Here is a 21017-nt window from a genome sequence, read left to right as displayed (position 1 = left end):
CCAGCCGCCCCGCGGCATGCCGGGAGCTGTAGTCCGTTCTGCGCGCAGAGCAGGCTGGGAGGCGTAGTCCCCCGCGACGGCGCTTCCCGGTAGGCGCCGCGGCACGCCCGGCGCGCGGTGTTTAAATCGGCGGCGGTTGCCGGGGCCTGTCTTTGGCTGCTGGGGCGAGAGGCGCCGCTGCTGGGGAGCCGCCCGCTCGCCTCGTCCTCGCCGCGCCATGGACCCCCGGCTCTACCGCCACATCTGCCCCGGCCGCGTCGTCAACATCCAGCGGAGCAACGGTGAGGGGCGGGGGCGCCTCGGCCGGGGGGGAGGGGAGGGGGTGAAGCTGGGCCCCGCGGCGCTGCCCGCGTGCTCCTCTGGGGTCGCGGCGCTCACCTCGGCCCTCTCCTAGGCCTCATCCACAACGCCACGATAAAGACGGTGAACGTGGAGCGCTGCTCCGTGTCCGTGGAGTGGTCCGAGGGCGGCACCATCAAGGGCAAGGAGGTGAGTCCCGTGCCTCGGCCGGCTTCTACCTGCTGCGGCTTCGGGCTGCGGCCGAAACTTGAAAAGCTCTCGTGTTGTTCGTCCGTCTAAGGTGGCGCTTTGTAACGCCCGTCCTGTCTGGTGCTCTGGGTGCTGCGTGGGCCCTCGCACGAGTAATGCTTTCTCCCGTAACGCTGTAGGTGGTTCGGGACCAGCGCACCTCTATACTTATTTGACTTGGTTGTGTAGATACAACACTAAAATAAACGTGTATAGGTAAGATATGTGCAAGTCACGTGAGCTGTGGCTGCTGTGGAGCCTTACTGGGACAGCGCGCTCAATCTTTCCGAGCGAGCAGGTGGGAGGGATGTTGGGTTCTTGCTCCTGCTGTTGGCTGGTAACTTTGAATGCTGCAGAGTTGTAATTTGCCCAGCTCTGGGGACTTCCTTTTGGCATTTGGTGCCCTCAAGTGTCCTTCAAGCTTTCCTTAAGGCTTCCTAGCTGCATGGTAAACATGGGATTGATACTCTGACCTATCATACGTGTTGTTTGTAGCCTAACAGTAAAACACAAATCATGGTGGACCTGGAAGAATATCTAGAATTTATGGGACATCTCTCGAGGTCTTTTAGCTATAAAGCAGATTTATCCCACTTGTTTTGGAATCCAGAATTCTGAAACGCTCCCAGCTAGATTTGCAGTATTCTGTTCTGTAGTTCCTCTGTGTCTTACTCTCTAGGGACTGTTATATTTTTCTTAAAGCTATTGTTTTTGTTTATTTGTTTGTGGGTTTTTTTTGTAATGAGAACTTTGCACAGAGATATGCTTCAGAACAACAGATGGGGAATTAACCATGATTTGGGCTAGAATCCAGGTAATAATGGCATTGACTGAGTTGAATCGCTTGGACAGCGCTAGTCAAAAGTGTCCTAGTTAAATGTAGGGAATGAGATATGAGCCTCTGGTGATAGAACTGCTGTGTTTGCATGTCCCTCCTCACTTTACTTCAAGTCAGATTAAATCTTCCTTGTACAAGGACAAGCCTATGGGTTTTAGGGAAAGTGTGATTGCTAAGGTGGTATATTAAGAGAACTAAGTTTGATTTCCAAAGCCTCTACATTAGTGTAAAGTAAAATACTGTATGAAGCTGGTGGGGGGAGGTGGGAATCCAGGGCTCTTGAGGTTGATGCAGCTGAAGACCTGCCACTTAACAAAATCTCCTTTGGAAAGTGAGCAAATGTGTTTGTCCTGCCAGTTACTCTGGGAGCATATGCACTTTAGAGTTTAGTTAAAATCTTTTGTTGTTGGCTAGTTCTTTGAATTGCTCTTACACCATTTGTGTGTATGCTACATTCAAATATGCAACATTGCAAAAATAACTGTTGAGTAAATTGTGTGTGTAATTATGATAATGTTTCTATAAAGAGGCTGTTCAAAACACAGCAGCAAATTCTCTTATGCACTGTCCACATAAATGTGTTTCTGAGCTGATTCACTTTCTGATTAAGTATTTATAGATTTTGTATAAAATCAGATTTTATAATTACCTCTCTTGCATAAGAATGTGGTGTAACACCTTTTACAGAGGCTCACTTGCTTGTTTTTGCTCTTTGCATGGACTTTTTTTTTAATCAAATAAATCGAAAGTTATTTCAGGACTTAAGAACATCCTGGTGTGTTTTTTGTGTTGCTTTGGTTGTAGGTGAATGCCAGTGTAAGCTGCTGTGATACCCCAAATTATTTTTGCGTGCATGTGCTTTCAAACTCTTCTACGAGTTTAGGTTTGAAAAACCAAAACAAGAGCTACTGTCTTTTGTGCTCAAGGTTGCTCTTGGCTGCCTGCCTGCCCATTGCTCCCCCTGCCCTGCGGCTGTTTGTGACAGGGTGCTTTTCCAGAGCTGCAGAATGTTGTAAACGTGGGATTATGACTTCACCAGAGGGTCATGCAGAGGGTTGGAGCTGGCCTTAGGTGAAATCACTTGCTTGCAATAGCGAGGGAAAATGCAGGTGAACTGACTTGACTTGTCATGGATTAAATGCCGAATTCTTCATTTTCCAAGGTATAAGTAGCTCCTTGAGGTTTATTTCAGCAAGCGCAATTGCACAGTAAACTCTTAACACTCTCCTAGCACAGAAGTCAGAGTGTCTGAGATTTACTAAGATTAGCTGTAAGGGATTAAAGAGGTTGATGCCAAATGTGCTTTGCCTATCTCTTCAGAAGTGCTCCATGGCTCCTGCAGAGCCGTGTGGTGTTTGGCAGATGAGGGTAAATGGTTTAACTAGCACATTTCTTCTAGTACACTTAGATGTATGAGACTCTTCAAATGGAATATGGACTACTGCCTTGTTAGTCAAGGCAACTTAAGTTAACATTTGGCAAGCAGTGAGTCAGATTTGTTTGCCTGTAATGAAAGTCAATGTAAAAAAAAATTGCCTTAAGCGATAGTGACAATATTCCATTCTGTGAAAATCTTGCCTCTGCTGTTGTAGATTGAGATTGACGATGTGATAACAATAAATCCTGAGTTAGCAGAAGAAATACCTGCTGCAGATGTGAAAGAGAACCTTCCTCTGCAAGAGAATATAACTGTACAGGTAAGTGTTTTTAAGTACTTTAGTCTCTCCTAAGTGTCAACAGCAGCAGGCTGGAAAATAGGTGTTATAAATACCGTCAGTTTCAAAGTTTGAGGTCTCTAACTTGTGTGTTCTGGCTTGTAGTTGGACTTTGATCAGAAATCCTTTTTGTGTTAATGTTGTCTCTTAGCATTGTGCTAAATGTTTATGGCTTATTCTGATTATTTACAGCACTCTTTTTTTTTCCTTCCACCAGAAACAGAAACGTAGAACAACCCTTTCAAAAATTCCTGCTCCACGTGAAGGTGAGAAAATATTCTTTCCTCTGCTATAACCGTGTGAAATAGAGGTGGTCTTCAGTTTTAGCCATAGTATTGTAGTTTAATGCATCTTAAGGCTGCTCAGTTAGGCACCCTAATAAATGAGTATTCTGAGCATACTGGTTCATATAAACACTTTAGACTCCTGAGTGCAGACCCTTGCCAGCAGATTGCTGTCTTGTTCCTGTGAGCTGGGGTTTGTTGATGTGCTGCCCTCTTCTGCAGCATTGTTGTAGTTCTTCCCTTCTAAATGTCACTAGACAGTTCCTGTTGCAATGAGTTGTTAAGTTTCACGTGGAGGTTGGCTAATGCCACAAACAACAAAAGGTAAGTGACAGTAATTAAGATAAAGAGAAATCTCAAAGTGAGAACGGAAAGGGTAAAAAGAAATAGTCATGACAAATGGTTGTCTCCTCTTCAAATAGTCCCCTCGACAATAATTAGAGCTTTATTCCTGAAGACACTTTAGACTAGGCAGCCAAAATGTTAGCTGGTGTGCTATACCTCACTGATTGTCTGTCAGACAAATAGTTTGAGCAAAGTCAGCACAGAAGGTAGAGACATCTGAAAGCATGGGATTGCTGAGGAATTCCTTTTCTTGAGGTGTTAGGAGTTAAAAAAACCCTCCCATCTTCTCTATCTTCTGTTAGCTTTTTAATTGACTCTCTGGGCTTTTTGTGATTTGAAAGCAGCAGCATTACAGGTCTATTTGTAATACACTTGAGTGATGCTGAGGTTTAGCAGTTGCAGATTAATGATTCTCTTACAGTGTATCGCTTGCCAGAACTTGTGCTTTTCCATGCAATTGGTCTGTAACTGCTGTTTTTGTCTGACCCTTCTTGTATGCGATGCAAGAGAGGGAACATGGTACCAGAAGAAGACAGTACAGATCCCTTTGCCTCTGAGAGACAGGAGTAGTCCAAGAAACTTAATGTGTCCGACATCATTCTGTACTAGATCATCTTGATCTTCCTCAGATCCAGAGAGCTCTCCATGCATTTGTGAACTGGCTAGAAAAGTGGTGTGGTAAAGCAGTGACCATCTGTGGACAGGTCAGTTGATGAAAATGGACAGCCGACTGGAGAAATAAAGGGCTTTTAATCCAGTCACTGACTGATGGAGGAAAAAAAATGTTATTAGAGGTCACTGCTTTCCTGAAGCGTAGTTTCTAGTTGCAAATCTGAAATGCCTGTTGCCTTTGCTACAGGCACACTTGTCCCTGAAGACCTGCTCAGAGTACACAAGAGAAGCAATGTGTTCAGTATTCCTCAAATATTATTATTAAATCCCATGAGTGACAAGGAGTATCTGTCCTGTTACAAACTCCATGCTGCTCTAATTAGAAAGCTAACTTTGGCTTCAGATTTCAGTTTTAGGACTAAATAAAGCTCAGGAGGTGTCTCACTCCATCTCACTATGAAATGTGTATTACATCAAGCTCCTCAGGGAGGTGGGAGAAGCAGAAGTAAATAGTGCTTTTAGAGTTAACTGAGAAACAGATACTGCCTAAGTTCTCTGACTCTAAGAGTTCTGGAGGATGCTGTATATCTTCTTGTACAAGAATGACTTGAAACAAACCCATTTAGATGCAGCAAATCCTTCGGTTGGTATACATGTCCAGGAGCACTGTTTCATTCCAGAAAAAAATGCTGCTGAGTTTGTGGTGAGATCAGATTTGGGCATCTGTGACAAAAGCAAATGGAATAAAATGCCATCTCTGAGTATAATGAAACTGATTCTTTTTTGTCCCTAAAGTTGCAGCAGTGACACCTAATGTCTCTGCACCTGAGCAGAAGATTCCAGGTAAAGAGTTAATAAAGACATGAACACTGAATTTCATGGGCACAGTTGTAAGGAATTTGATCCAGAATTGGAATTAATCCTTGACCTGAAACAAATCTCATTTCCTTGGAAATCATAGTGATTAATTCTGGGTAAATTCTTGTGATTGTTAGAGGTGAGGGTAGTTCTAATATTCATATTGCACTTCAGATTTTTCATATCAGATTTGCTTTCCTTACATTGAGATGCATGTTCTGATCCCTTCATCAAGAAGCTTTGCAAGGGACTTTGGGCAGGGACTTGGTGTCAGGGAAAGAAATATACCTTGATATGTGACTACAGAGATTGCCCGCAAAATGAGCCTTTCTAAAGATTTACTATAGTGTCTGGCTTTTAGCTGAATTCGGTGTCATCAAGCTGTGCCCCACCCCACTGTGCACAAACAGACCATCAGTGCTTGGGTGTCGTGGTGGTAGGCATGATGCTGCCCACAAGTTTTCCCTTTAGGTGTGGAAGGCATCAGAAATAAGGTCTTTTCATCCTGACTTTCCCTTAGAGCTTCCTCAGATAACTTGCTCTGTATTCTATGCAGCAAAATTAGTGATAGAGCCTTTGAAACATTCATTGCTAGATTGCAATACTATTGTCACCATTAAATAGTTAATCCATAGCCCTGCCCATGTGAAGCTTCACAGGGCTTCCCAGTTCCCTGATTTGAACTGCCTCTTCCTAGTTATTGAGGTTCTGGAAACGCTGTAGTAGCAAATCCTTAGTGCTATCTGGAAGGAAATTTCACTGGAGCTGCAAATCTGGAATGAACTGTTTGCTTTTCTCTAGTGGTATATTTCATGATCGCTTTTTACTCATCTACCTTTGCAGCATTGCTTCGTCCTGCACTTTCTTAATGCACCTGAGATCTGGAAATGGTCCTTTTAACCACACCTTGGTCCCCTCTGTTCTATACTTCTATGAGCACATGGTTACTTGCAAACTTCAGAGTGTCTGATGCACAATGCTGACCTTGAGTTTGTATCTCCAAAGCTCTGCGTGGCCGTTCCACCAGGATGTCCATTATCACAGAGTCTCAGGGCAGCCTCCAGGAAAATGAGATGGAGGTGGATCCCTGCACTTCTACGCAAACAAGAAACAATTCAGCAATTCCTGGTGAGCGGAGAAAGGACCCAGTGAATTGCTAATATGAAGCAAGATACTTAATATGTATTTAATTAGGTAAACTGTAAGTCCAGGAGGAGGAGCAACTCTCCCCCCACCCCTTCGTATATAAAAGAAGGGAGACTAAGAGGTCTCTGACCAAATAAATATCCAAGGCTCCTTCCTGAAGGGGTTCTCAAAGGACTTCAGAAATAAGTGTTGAAGGAAGACATGCTTTACTAACCAGAGAGCTGCAGTCATGCACGTGGTTGGATATAGTATCTGTTTAACAGCATAAAGTGGCATTTGCAGTGCTAGAATGGGGAGGGAAGTGTCTTAATACTGCTGACAATATGCTCTGTATCCTTCCCCATGTAGGAGCTTGATCTGAATAGCAGTTGATGCTCCTTTCTCAAAGCTGGGGATCTTTACTGTCTGCTGGGGGAGGGGTAAAATCTTACTCAAGAGGATATTACTTTATTAAGTGAGACTGAGATAGTTTTTGTTCTTGGAGTGCTAGACTGCTTATGAATTAGAGTAGATTAAAGGTTTATTAACAGCCTTATTATCCCTTTCCCTTCCTCTCTCAAATGGGGCTTTACAAATTATAAAATTATTCTTGATCTTTAGGATCTAATTATTGTCTTTGATCTGGCTTCTTTCTGCAGCTGGCCGAACCAGGGCTAGCAGGCTGAGCTGTGCCCCAGAACCCTCACTGACAAATGTAAATGGAAATATAGAGGATCTGCCTCCTGCTAGAACGAGCTCTTCAGCAAACCCAGGTAATGGGGAGCAGTGGATAAGAACTGACACACTGGTCAGTAATACATCACAGGGATTGCTGCTTTGTACACTCATAGGCTAATGCTTCAAAAAGGTGGCTTTAACAGCAAGTTAAAGTTAAGTCTTTAAGTAAGTTAAATCTTGAGTATATTTATTTTAAATATGTAATTCTATTAAAAGAAAATCTCCTCAGAAATACTGCCTTTACTTCAGAGTAATAGTGTGGCTTGCTAGCCAGCTTCTGTAGTTGGCAGATCTGCTTTGGGAAAGAAGCACTATATAATGAATGAAGTTCATCCTCCTGAAGAAGATTGTTTCCTGCACAAGTTAGTGTCTCAGTAACCTGGCAAAGTTGAAAATATTTGTAAAACACTTTGTGCTTAAAATGTATCGAATGAAAACTTAATCTGAGGAAACATTTTGATTTTTATCTAGTTCGGAGAAGGTCTAACATTGTGAAAGAGATGGAGAAAATGAAAAACAAGAGAGAAGAAAAGAGAGCTCAGATCAGTGAAATCAGGACAAAACGTGCACAGGTGGAGTATTCTTTACAATACACTAGTAAGGGGAGATTCTATGGGATAGTATATCCCTATAGTTAAACTAAAACATTTTGGACATAAGTGGAAAGATAGAATGCCAGGCTTTGTTTTTGCAAATCTGTATTTAAGGATGGATTATTTCTAGATCCAGAAAATTCTGAATCTTGCAGCCTTCAAGTAAAAGAATTTCTAGCTATGTACAGTTGGTTATGTTTAGTATGCTCTGGCATTTTTTTGCTATGGCAGATTATTTACCTTCTAGCAGACTGATTCCCTTCATGTTCATGGGTTTTCATGCAGGAGTTTGACAGCAGCTGTCCAAATTGGGAATTTGCACGGATGATCAGAGAATTCAGAGCAACTTTGGACTGCCAACCAATATCTATAACTGACCCAGTAAGTAAATATTGAGGCCACTGACTGCAGCATGTACATATTCTAACTTTATTTTGTACTCAAGGTTTTGGCATATGAGCAAATTGCTCCATGGAGATTCTGTGTGGATATTGTGATTCTGAGGCACCCAGTGGTAAATGTGAGGTCACTTACCTCTTTCCTGTTTCGGGCTAAGCTGCCTTGCATTACTTTGTGTATGTCGCTAGCTAAGAGGTTGCACTTACAGTTATCATGGAATGTTTTGGGTGGTATCAGTATTTTTCAGTTTGTAAATGGCAGAGCCTGTTATGTAGCAGTTTAGTCTGTTGTAGGTATATGTATGAATAAGTTAAAACAGATCGTTGCACTGTAATGGAAAATATTACCATTCATAAGTTAAATATTGAGTAACTTTAAACTAGGTCAAAAAAGTGAGGAGCAAAAGTGGAAGCCAAAAACTAGGAAAAAAAGCAGAGGAATGGGAGAGATCTTCACCTCCAGAGGTGGCATTGTTTAATACCAGGGAACAGTAGTTCTTGGCTAGCAAAAGCCTTGTGTTATGATCATTGAAAAATGGTAACATTTAAGTTCAAACAAAAAAGTAGGTGCTGACTAGCTTTGAACACTGGGTGGTTTGCACACCTGCATTGCACTGGGCTGAGAACCAGCTGTTTGTGTAAAATTGCCGCATGACAGGAGATGGTTTTGTCATCTGCTTTCTCCCTCAGCCAATGGGATATGTACTTTCCAAAACCGTGTAGCTTGGCTGAACAAATAGCTAAACTTACTGTATCATTAAACTCCAGGACAAGAAAAAAAAACACACTAGAGCAGCTTAAAATAATGATTTGCTTGAATTTGACCCTAGTTGCAGTATTGATGTCACTGAGAAGTTGGGAAAGGACTGAACGTTCACTAATCCTCATATAGAATATTTGGGGCACTTTTAGCATGGGAGCATTTTCACCTGATATGTTGAACATGCTAGATATGGTTAAATTGTTTATAATAATTTAGGCTTCTTTTGTATTGAATGGACTTTAAAACTTAAATCCTTGCATGAATGGCTAACTGATCTGTAGCAGAGGTACTCTAATCAATATGTAGAAAGGTGGATGTGAGGGAACACTGAATCTTTCTCTGCAATGCTAAATAGGTGTGGATGTAATTGGGAAGGAATTATACATGTTTTCTTATCTTTCTCTTAGATAGAAGAACATAGGATTTGTGTCTGTGTGAGGAAACGTCCTTTAAATAAACAAGGTGAGTGTACTGATGGAACAGCTGTGACTTGGAGCCGTTTGACATTGTTTATTCATGTTAAAAATGAGGGTCTCTTCCATCAACAGAACTTCTAAAAAAGGAATGTGATGTGATTACTGTTCCCAGCAAGTGTGTCCTGCTGGTGCATGAGCCAAAGCTGAAAGTGGATCTAACAAAATACCTTGAAACCCAAGCATTTAGATTTGACTTCTCATTTGATGAATCCTCTTCTAATGAAATGGTATACAGGTAATGCTTTCTTACTGGGAATAAGTTACAAGATAAAAGCACAGAGCTATGGCCAGATGGTATCCTTGTTTAAAAACTGCTACCTGAAGTACATGTGAAATGTTTTCTTTGGAGGAAACCAATGGACTGAAAAGTCTAAAGCTTAGCTTTGGTGTGGCCTTGATGATTTCTTAAGAATTTGCTTTTATTGGCCTTTCAAGGTATTGACATAAGTCTCTTTACAAAAACTGACGAAGCAGAGTGTGAACTACTTGCCTTAACTGTCTTTTACCTTCTGAATATCCAGGTTCACTGCTAGGCCTCTTGTACAGACTATCTTTGAGGGTGGAAAGGCGACGTGTTTTGCATATGGCCAGACAGGCAGTGGCAAAACGCATGTAAGTTATCTGCTCTAAGGTCTCAAATTTTCTGGCTTTATCTAAAGTATATTTAAGCTCCTTGAGATGCTGATAATGAATAGGATTGTATAAGGAGATTGAATTGGTTTTATTGTCTTAAAACGAGTTATTACATTGTCAATAATTTATTCTCTTTTTCTGTAGAGTATTAGTGCATTTCCTTTGAAGTTGTGAGGAAAATCATACCAAATTGTCCCACAGTTGGCTTATTAAAGACTTGGAACCAAGGATGTCCTGATGTGTTAGTAATGGAGCCAGGGCTGCTACTCACATCAAACTGCTGTCTCTGCCTAATTCCTGTCTGCAAAGGAGGGCTATTTAGCCTACATCTGGGACAGATGAAAATATTGTCTATATTGTATTTTGAGTTTGGAGGAATTCCAAGAACTTGAGTGGCTATATAAAAATAAGACTCATATTGTACATGGACAATTAAGTGGTCTGATATTACCTGTGAAGTGGGTAGTTATTCACTTTTTTAATCACTCCTTCCAGTCTACCAGTTCTAAGGGAATCAGACTGTGCTTTCTGTCTCAAAAGTGTTAGGCTCTAATTTTTCAGAAACTTGTCTTGTTTTTAATTTTTCGTCTTCTGGAAATTATAGGGAAGGAAAGTGGGCAATTCTCTTCCCTCACACCATGACATGGGAGCCAGTTCTGCCCTCTTGTCCTGCAAGAAACCTTTATCTCACATCAGAGTGATCTGGACTAGACCAGACTAGCTTGCTCTCTTCTAGTGTTAGATGCAAGTTTTAGGCTAGGAGTTCCTATCATTAGTGTTAAGCAGTGAGCTGTAGGATTCATACATATCTGTATCAAGATTAAGTCACCGAATATTTGCACACTACCTGGAGATTTTTCTTTTCCAGTAATAAAATAGGTTTTCTGGTTTGCTTGCTTCCCCCCCACCCTGATCTGACACAACCTTAAGACATTTAAATCGCAGGCAAGGAATTTACTTTTCCTTCCTGATCCTAGGGTGCAGAACTAGTGTGAGGATCATAAGGTGCACTTTGAAACTAGAATGTTGCCCTGGTAGACTGAAAATGTGTCTTGTTGGGATTGAGGTGTCTTTTAAATTGACTCCCTGTTTAATATTAAAATGTTAGTGAGTCACCAGGATAGCAGTAGCCAAATACTTGTTGGGACTGAAGTATCTTGGTCAAAGGAATAAAAAGTATTGTCTCGTCTAGAAGTTGGATGTGTTTTGATACCATGTAAATGGGTTTTTGCAAGCAGTAGCAAATCTAGCTCCTAACAAATTAGGCTGTTTGGTTTCACTGCCAAGGCCATGAATTACTGCTTGGAGGACCAACTCCTTTGAACTCTTATGGAGAGATAGCACTGCAGAGCCTTACAGGCATGCAGCTGCTGCTTTGCATAGTCTAGATCATCTTTCTGAACTGATATGGAAGCACAAAACTAAATTTATCCTGAATTGCACTGTGTTGTAATGATCCTAATGATATCAGAGCTTATACATAATGACTTCCTACCATGTTCTCAGGACTAAAATATGGTAACCTGACTTGCTTCTACCACACCTTACCTCAGTGATGGCCTTTCTCTTCACAGACTATGGGTGGAGACTTCTCGGGGAGAGCACAGAATGCATCAAAGGGGATATATGCTTTTGCATGTAAGTTGATTCTTCTTTAGATATGTGAATCAAAATTGTGTGCGTTTTTTCTTAAATAGTAAGGTCTGTTTCTTTATAGATACTCAAAATATTCCCAGTAAAAGCACTTGTGCTTTCATAAATAAGTAGTGGAGTTTGTTGCAGGAGGTATGATTATTTAGTTTTTATCAGTGTTTCACAAACAATATTTTTATCCAGTCTGTAACTTCCTAGGTCAGCCTGCTATTTAACACTAACTCATCAAAAGATATTTACTTTTGAGGCAAACTGATGGCATATCTTCTGGTTGACTTTTGCTGGGCTGAACCATTTAATTTTGATTACTTCTGCTTTGTTTTTTCTTAGCTAAGGATGGCGTTTGGAAATCCCTGACTTAAATGAAGCAGAACACTACCCATTTCTGACATAAAGCTTGTTAGACAGAAAGCATATGAACATATGTGGTCCTGACTTTTTTCCTCTAAGCATTACATGCAAAAAAACCTAGCACATATGAAATGCTTTCAGACAACAAATGCTCTTAGAAGCCCCTCCTTGCAATAATGCCTACAGAAGCACAATGACCCCTGGCCACTTCTACTTTCACTTTTGAAAGGCACATTGTGAAAACAGCCTGTACAGCAAGGCTGTTGAAACAAGAACAACTGTTTGCTAGTCCCTGAAAAATGAGCTGTTATGACCTGGCCCTGAAGGAAAACTTTTGCTTTTGAGCTCAATTTCAAAATGTGAAGCCTTCTAATCATGAGAGGCTGCACTGGATTCAGCTAAAGGTCCAGCTAGTCTGGTATTTTGTTTCCAAACAGCAGCAAATGGAGATGCTTAGGGAATAGTATCTTCTAGGCTGTCTACAAGAAGCTCTTCAAACACAAATATGTGATTCTTCAAGCCTGTCAAAAGCAATAGTAGATCCTAATGTTCTGCCAAAGTGGGAGATATGTGCTTGTGCTGACCAAACCAGATCAGTAAGCACTGCTGTCTGCTGGTGACCTTAATAGTAGAAGCTTCCATTTCCCTCCCAATCATGTCTTCAGTTCCTGGATGAGGATGCTGCTGAAGCTGTTCTCCAGATGGTAGAACAACTGTTACACTAGCATTTGGTTGGGATGCCTGTTGTTCAGCTCTTAGACACTGTCTTATAGCTGAGGGACATTTGAAAAGAGTTCAAGTAGCAACTAAAACATGTTTTAAACTAGTTATCTAAGCTTTCTCCTTTGTTTCACTAGCACAAGACGTCTTCCTCCTTCTAAGCCAGCCCAGGTACAGGAATCAGGATCTGGAAGTCTATGTGACATTCTTTGAAATATACAATGGGAAGGTATGGGTGTTTTGTTTTTGTTTTTTTAAATGTTTGCCTGATTTCTTTGACTGTGTGTTTGATAAGTAGCTGAATGAAATTTATTTGTATCTTGTTCTGGTATGTCTGGAACTGACATGTTAAACATGTGCTGTTTTGGTATCAGATTTCTATAAAGATGGTGCAAATTACATACAGAGAGACTGCATTCAGATTTGCCTTGATCTTGTTGCCTGAATACAGGTGTTTGACCTCTTGAATAAGAAGGCAAAACTTCGAGTCCTGGAGGATGGCAAGCAGCAGGTCCAGGTTGTTGGCCTCCAAGAGAGACAAGTCGGCTGTGCTGAGGATGTCATCAGAATGATTGAGATGGGCAGTGCCTGCAGGTTTGGTGCCTTAAAACCAATATGGAAACAGTCATGTTGTGTTACACTTCCATGTCCATAAAACGTGTTATGGATGTCTGTAGCCTAGGCCCTTCAAGCCTTCAAACAGGAGCAGGCCTATCGATGCTAGGAATAGGCAGGCACTGTCATGCAGAGCAGCACCTCTGCATGAAAGCAAGAGGATTATAGAATAAAGGCTGGCAAGGATGGGCTTAGCCTTCTTTCCATAGTGGCCATATGTCCTCATATCTCTCCAGAAAGAAACCATTCATGTGAGGAGATTGCTCACACAGGTGCCACAGCTGATCTGAGCATAGTCTATGTATCTGCTCTTTAGAAGTATCAGCTAGCTGACAGAGGCACAAGTAGTTGCTTATAAGAACAAGGAAGAGCATCTGTCTTCAAACTACAGTTGCAAAAATGCTTTGGCTTAACTGCAGGCCAGATGAGCTCTCCTGATAGCAGGAAAAATGCTGCAGGTCATGCAGGGATCTTATCTGCAGAATCTTTGAGAGAAGGTGGTGAGGGACAGCCACAGGCTTGACTCATCATCCTGGCAGGCTGGCTGCAGGCTGTGGTTGGGGCACTTCCTGCCATCATACTGGTGTGTCTTTAATCAGGGACTTGTGAACAGCGAGTCTGTATTAGCAAGTCTTACCTGTCTGGTTATGCTGTAACTATGATGGAAACACTACTTGGCAAATGAGAACTCCTTGGCTTCTGTATTACATTGCATGTGCAGATAAGGGCATCATAAAAGCTCATTCAGCACTCTGCTATTTGGCTGACAATTCAGTCAAGAACTATGTGTTTTTGTTTTGTTTTTTAACCTTTCAGACTCTGGTTTCCCACAGCAGTATTTTAGGACAACCTCCCTCTCCCCCAGCAGTGGGGATGCAGGTGGGACAGTGAACCTGCCAGCCTTTTCAGGGGGTAAATGATAATGAAGGTCACAGGAAGATTTTTGGTAACTTATAGGTCACCAGTCTCTGTCATAGTGACTGGGCAGCTGTGGTTGCTCAGCAAAGCTTAAGTGCCAAGCCAGCTTGGCTGGAGAAGAGCATTTACCATGATGTTAAAAGTGCTAGCACAGCTAATGCTGTTAAGTGGGGAGCTTGGCTTGCTCACTGTGTAATGACAGATGCATTAGGAGAATGATGTGTGGGCTGCTGTGACATGGAGATGCAATGCTGGAGGTGTGCCTCCCAGGGAGCATGGGTGCTGTACCAGCTCCAAACACATGGAAGGCAATAGCAGTTACAAAGGCATTCCAGTGCAGGCTGGCTGAATTGAGAGAGGCAGCTTAAATAGCCCGATTTTGGAGGCTGAAGGCTGTAGGTTCAAATACTTCTCACAACAGTCTCTCTGTGCTCTTATATCAGAGGTGATTCCATAATTCACACAAACTTAAGGTATTAATATGTAGGATAAAACTGGGAAGGTTAAACTATTTAAATGAATGACTTCAGGCCTTGTCTAGTGTTGTCATGACCTGCTGTGTGTTCTGTGACACAATACTAATGCTTGTTTGCATCTTTGCTGTAGGACATCTGGGCAGACTTTTGCAAATGCTAGCTCTTCCCGGTCCCATGCTTGCTTCCAAATCATACTACGCCGAAGAGGAAAAATGCTTGGCAAATTTTCCTTGGTGGATCTGGCAGGAAATGAAAGGGGTGCAGATACATCTAGTGCTGATCGGCAGACACGGATGGAAGGGGCAGAAATCAACAAGAGCTTGTTGGCTTTGAAGGTGAGCATTAACACAGGGAGGAAATGGTGCTAATCAACACACTGATTCTTTATCTCCTGGGTTATCTGTTCTGTTTCTTTCCAGCACAGAGGAAAAATAACAGCGAAAAAGATCCCGATTTTGTATTTAACCCTGAAAATGATGCACATGCTTCCATTTAGAATGATTCCAGAAAAGCAGTATATTCTTGTCAGGCCAGATGCTGCTACAGCCATTGCAAACTTTGTTCAAGTTGGCTGTTTATTCATATTCTAGATAAGCCAGGTGTGACTGTGACAGTCAAATACCTGGAGTATATTTAAAAGGCTATGAGGTGCTTACAGAACAATGGAGATGACCATTCTCCAGCCTGTTGGATTTACCAGCAGTCATTTGCTGCTAGCTTGTACAGTTGCTTGAGAAGAGATGCAGACATTGCATTCACAAGAGTTGTCTTTCCTTAGGAATGTATTCGAGCTCTAGGGCAGAACAAATCTCATACTCCTTTCCGGGAGAGCAAGCTGACCCAGGTGCTAAGAGACTCTTTCATAGGAACAAACTCGAGGACCTGTATGGTGAGTACGTGCACAGCACAGTCAAACCCACACCTGTTTGAGCACCACAAAGCAATCAGGTAGCTGCATGCCTTCCTTCTAGAGTGAGGGGATGTTGAGCCACAAAGCTTCAGTTCTCTGTGAAAAACAGTCAAGCCAGTTTCTTCCTCAACTGACCATAGCAACTGTGATCAAAAACCAGTGAGTTTTGCCCAAGTTCCTGATGACTCACAGTAGGAGCAGGGCTGCAGAAGTTGCTTTCATACAATGGATCTACACTAGAGCCTGGTGCCCTCTAAGGGCTTTGCTTCCTGTGGAGGTGTAGCACAGTAGGTATACACAAAGCCAGTGGAAAGCTGGCTACAGAGCCACTGGATCCTGTTATTCTGCTTCCCAGCTTCTCACAGCTATCGGCATGTCTCACAGGAGCCATAGAGGAAAATGGGCTTGACAGAATATCTTAATTCTGACCCTTCCCCTAATATGGCTACTTAAATGTGAGCAAAAGGCAGATGTGGGGCTTACTGAGGCCTTCTGTTCTGTTTGCAGATAGCAATGATTTCTCCAGGCATGAGTTCGTGCGAGTACACCTTAAACACACTGAGATATGCTGACAGGTAATGGCCTTTCTGACCTGGGGTTTCTATTCCTGTTGCAGAAGGGGTTTTAGCTGCTTTTCTGATGAAAAGTTCTCTTGCTGTCATTGCCCCTGATGGCAGTTCAGAGGTTGAGGGCAAATTATCTTAGAGATGGTTTCTGCAATTAACCTGGGTCCTCTCTGCCTGGAGCATAATAGATTGCATTACAACCATGACTAACTTCTCCTTCCTTCAGAAGAGCAGTGTCTCACTCTAGATTTCAGATTATCTTATTTTTTGTAGTGAGTTTACCCTGCCAGAAAAATGTCCTGAATGGCACTCTCCATACCCTTTACTTTGTTAGTGGTCTGTGCAGGGTCCTATCTGTACATGTGTGCTAAGAATGCATCCCTGACCTGGCCCTACAGATGAGACAGAAGAATACACTGTGTCCTTGATAGACTTTGATATCAGTTAATAGAGTAGGGCACCTTGGAGACTTTGGGTGAAACCTGAAGGACCTGGAGAGAACAGATGCCTCAAGAAGCAAGTGGCAAGTGTGGGGGTTGAGTGCCCTATGGTTGGTGTTGGGCACCTCTGGGGCAGACTTGCAGAGACTGAGCCCCAGGTTTCCCTGTGGGTCTCACTCATCCCTTGAACCCCTGTGACAGAGCTGTAAGTGGCTCCCTGTCTCTACTGTAGATGCCTTTACAACTCTCCAGTGAGGGTGGCAAGTGAAAAGGAGAGGCAGACTCCATGGCTGCAGGGATGGTAGTCTGTATTTTTTGAGTCCCAACAGCTAGAGAATTGGCTTAGCTTTTCCCTCTTCCAGTGGGGTCAGTGGTGCTTGAATTTTTTCTTGCTGATGCTGTGCTGTGTGGCTCTGTGTACTGTAGCTGCAGAGCCTGTGACTTCTGTCACATGTTAACAAGAAGACATTCACACACATCAGACCTGAGAACCTTCCTTTGTTCTGTTCACAAAAGGCTGTTTGGTTCCATCCCCTCCTTTCCAGGAAAGGAGCACTCTACTCCACTCTCTGAAAGGATGTATGGCAATTTCTGTCATAAGCATTCAGGAATACTGTGAGTCTTGACAGATTCCCAGATTTGGTTCCTGATTCAAAGTTGCATTTTTCTGGTCATGCCTGCTCACCTGAAAATATAGGACAAAATGCAACATCTGACTTAAGGTGTTATGCTTCCTAGTAAGACTCTAGCCTTGAGTCAGGCACCTTGGCCTCTTAGCCAGTGCACAAGGCAAGTTCAACCTGTAGGAAAGGGGTGTGCAGGCTGAAACTCGCTGGAAATGTGAAGCTGACGCTAGTATAGAATGAAGTGCCCAGCTGGTGTCTGGCATCTATGTCAAGCACTACATAATCAGCCATGATTTTTGTTGTTGTTATAGTCCTGTCCTGGCACAGAGGGTCTCTCTGTGGAAAAAATTGATTTTATTCCTTTTCTTTCCATACTGGAAAGTCCTTTCGGTTGGTCATGAAAGACCAAGTTGACATGTGGAAGATTGTCAGTAGAGTCTTCCACAGAGGCTATTAGCATTGTGTACTTGGACATTTTTTGACTGTAGAGGTCCTAGATTAATATGGCTTGATTGGGCACTGAGACTAACATCTCTCAGCATGCCTTCCCACAGCCCTTTGAGGTTTCTGCCCATGTTCTGGGGCTGTTCTGCTCCACTTGTTCTGGGGGTGGTAATGCAGAACTTTTCTAATGAAGCTAAATGCTTCCTGGTGAGCACTGATCAACTGCAATAGCTGCTTGGTGATGCTGCAGCCCAGAAACTCTTGAAAGAAGAGTTGGAGTGACAAATCTTCCTGTTGCAGAGTGAAAGAGCTCAGCCCTCACAATGGAGGTGGTGAAACACAGAATCACATGGAGACTGAGAATGAGGAAACAGAGACCAGTGGAGAAGGCTCGAGTCTTCAACACAATGTATGTGTATGCAGTGGGCTAAACAGATCTCAAAGCTGGTAACTACTTGCTGTTCTTACTTGGACTCTTTCTTGCAGCTCTCCAAGGATGAGGAGGAAGATCTTTCTCCCCACATGTTCAATTTCCGTGAGGCTATGATTCAAATTGGTGAGCAGGAGGAGAAGGTTGTAGAACAGCTTAGAGAATTGAGACAGGTATGTGGAAGAGGTGAGCTCAGCCTAAGATGCTCTCTGTGTGTTGACAGCAGCTTGCCTTGTCTAAGCCAAGTGTTAATGGGTAGGCCATGGGCTCTAATGCAAGAATGGTGTCAGCGGTATTACCTTTCCTTTACTGCCAACTTATTCCTGTGGTTTTCTGCCCAAGTGGCTAAACAGGACCATTTTGGTGCTTGCAGCCAGCCGGTCCCCCTTTCCCTCCCACTAGCAACCTCCACTTGCTGCTAATGAACACGGAGAGCTACTGGTCTGTAGAAGCTCAGCTCTGTTAATTCATGTGTCAGATTTGAAAAAACTCATTGTATTTCTGGAGAGTTGATTTCTCATAATGGTCCCTCTTTTAAAATGTAGAAAATGACTGAACTTGACTACCTCTTGGGAATGACTGAGCAACCAGACTACGATCTTGAGACCTTTGTCAGCAGAGCCAAGTACTTCGTAGAGGAGAGCTCAAGAAATATCCTTAGTGTTGGAGGTATGTTAGCACTTCTTGAGATAGTGCCTGCTCCAGAAGGTACATGTCACTACTAGCACTGTCACTAATGATTTCAAAGATCTGAAAATAATACCAACATATCTATGGGGGTTTGAGCACCCAGTCCTTCTGAATAGCTTACAGTTCTGATCATATTACTAAGCGATCATAGGAACAGACCTGAGATGTCCTATTGCCTACACTTTACCAAGTAAGATTATGGCTAGTAACTTCCACTTGCTTTTCACTGCCATAGAAAACTGCCCTCCCCTGAGCAAAAGCAATATCCTCTAAGAGCAGATGGACTGAAGTCTCTTTGGCTAGTTATGTAGTTTACCTTTTGCCTTGGACAAAAAATGGTGACTTAAACAGGTCCATGTGCCATGTGCTAGGGATTCACTGGGGTATGCCCGCTGTTTCCGCTTATGTTTTTGTGGATGTCAGACCTTAAGACCCATCCACTTATGAGGATATGCCTGGCAGACAATCATATGCCATGTCTGCCAGCACCTGTTTGGCATGTGATTGCCTTAATATAGGGCATCACTGAATGTGTAGCAAAATCCTTCCAACTGTGCTGTTCTAACCTGGTTTGGAAGTCTCCTAGCTCTGTGCCAGAGGGATGTCAGCTGTCTGTTCCCTCTGCACTGCCTACCTCCTTTCAGAACCTGCTAGTTGAAGCAGTGGTGGAGAAGGCAGCAAGGCAGATGTATGAGCTTGGCTGATGCATGGTAACAGAGTTCTTGTCTTAGGCAGTCCATGCCTGACTAAGGGGAACTACGCTGATAACTACTAGTCTTCTGCCACTGTTGCAGTAATCTGGGCTTTGAATGACACTTAAGCCATTACAGCCTGGATAACATTTGCCTGTGAGGGTTTTCCAAATGAAGATGAAAATAATGGCCTTGAAGTGAACTGTTGTCAGGAAGAAGTAGTGATTTTTCTTCTAAAAGGCTGGCCCTAACACTCCTTCCATCTTGGATGCAGCCTGAGAGCAATATCCTTCCATTCACCAACCAGCGGAGGTGGGTGACATGATAACAGGAGTCTGGTGTAAATGTCCTGCCACCCTCTGTGCTACAGGCCAGGAAGATCTGGTCCTCTGGGGCTCTTGATGGATGGATTAGTGGCATTTAGCTTGAATTTTGCAAGCCTCAGGCTTGAGACTCTTGATGAGTAGAAAAAAGAGCAAGTATACCCAGAGGGCTTTGTGGGACCAGGCATGATCTGATGTCAGTTGAGTTGTTCTTGCCCTGTTTACTTCCCTCTGTGGCCCTTGCAGAGCCCTGCTGAACTGCTGGGACAGACAGCGGGGCTGGTGAATTCAGCTACCAGGTCAGTCTCCCTGACACTCCTGTTTTCCTTTCCAGAAACTTTAGGTGCCCTGGGAGTTGCCATGCAACTGGAGGAGCAAGCCAGCAAGCAGATGAGCAAGCAGAGGCCTCAGTAAATATAGCAAAATGTGGTTCACAAGCAATCTTCTGTATGTCTTGCATATGTCAGTGGTTTGTGTAACTCCTATTTTAAATGTGGTAGAGTGTGTAGGTCAGGCGTGCCTGAAGGCAGCAAACACTGCAGCCTCTCTCCCTACATGGCCTGGTATCAGGGTACATGGCAGAGACTCTGCTAGAAACACTCCCTGTAAGGCTTGGGGAGGGGCGACCTGAGAGTCTGCCGGATGTCTAACATCTGGCCCTTTATAAGTGACTATGGTCTGCTCTAATAGAACTAAATACACATGTATAGTTTTCTAGTGTACATACTATTTTTGGTTCCAGATGTGCTTGAAATGTTGCAAAACTGCAAGTCTGGCTTTTCTAGAAAGAAAATGGACTACATGTAATTGTAAAAAATCAGTATTTTAAGAAGTTTGCTTGATAAATAAATGTTCCTGGATTTAATTAACTTCTATCTTATAAAATATTTTTCTTGCTGACTTTGCTAAAGTCTGGCAGCCCATGAAGACTGGTTGGCGTTGAAGAGGTGGGCTGGCTTCTTGGAGGAAGTTTCTTTTTAAAGTCTTTACACTTGTAAAGTTTACATAAAAAATCATTTGAAATAAATGTTCTCTTAATTTTTGGGATCTTGCTGGGTAGAACTTGCTTAGCAAGGGGAAACAGGTGCCCTCTGAAACAGCCTCCATGTGTTGTTGCAATTGGGCAAAGCTCAATGCATTGTATGTGGTGGCTCAGCTCTTAGGGCAGTGGCTAAGTGGGAAGGGCCCTGTTGACTCCTTTGTACCTCTGGAGTTTAACCTGAATTTGAAGGTAGTCCCAGGATCTTACTTTCCATG

At 42.9% G+C, this 21017-nt stretch overlaps 2 protein-coding genes across 4 annotated transcripts in view; one reads left to right on the top strand and one right to left on the bottom strand.

Moving 5' to 3' along the window:
- The window catches only part of RPS8 (ribosomal protein S8), a 72682-nt gene that overhangs the window by 8596 nt on the left and 43069 nt on the right, over positions 1-21017 (bottom strand). The gene's annotated exons all lie outside the window — the stretch shown is intronic.
- KIF2C (kinesin family member 2C) lies at positions 146-20629 on the top strand. 3 transcript variants are annotated; one of them, XM_067301104.1, is made up of 22 exons: positions 146-281; positions 395-489; positions 2959-3063; positions 3299-3347; positions 5118-5165; positions 6186-6308; positions 6965-7078; positions 7515-7615; positions 7922-8017; positions 9205-9259; positions 9346-9508; positions 9795-9885; positions 11481-11544; positions 12768-12859; positions 13082-13224; positions 14770-14974; positions 15418-15528; positions 16057-16124; positions 17926-18034; positions 18112-18228; positions 18601-18724; positions 20095-20629. In XM_067301104.1, exons 1-22 carry the CDS (start codon positions 218-220, stop codon positions 20172-20174), a joined length of 2217 nt encoding a protein of 738 aa, XP_067157205.1. In that variant the 5' UTR covers positions 146-217; the 3' UTR covers positions 20175-20629. The 3 variants fall into 3 exon arrangements, with proteins under 3 accessions (XP_067157205.1, XP_067157206.1, XP_067157207.1); XM_067301105.1 differs by lacking the exon at positions 5118-5165; XM_067301106.1 differs by lacking the exon at positions 15418-15528.

The sequence above is a fragment of the Apteryx mantelli genome, chromosome 8 (assembly GCF_036417845.1).
Source record: "Apteryx mantelli isolate bAptMan1 chromosome 8, bAptMan1.hap1, whole genome shotgun sequence".
In the NCBI taxonomy this organism is placed as follows: domain Eukaryota; kingdom Metazoa; phylum Chordata; class Aves; order Apterygiformes; family Apterygidae; genus Apteryx; species Apteryx mantelli.
This window is presented reverse-complemented; position numbering and strand designations above follow the sequence as displayed.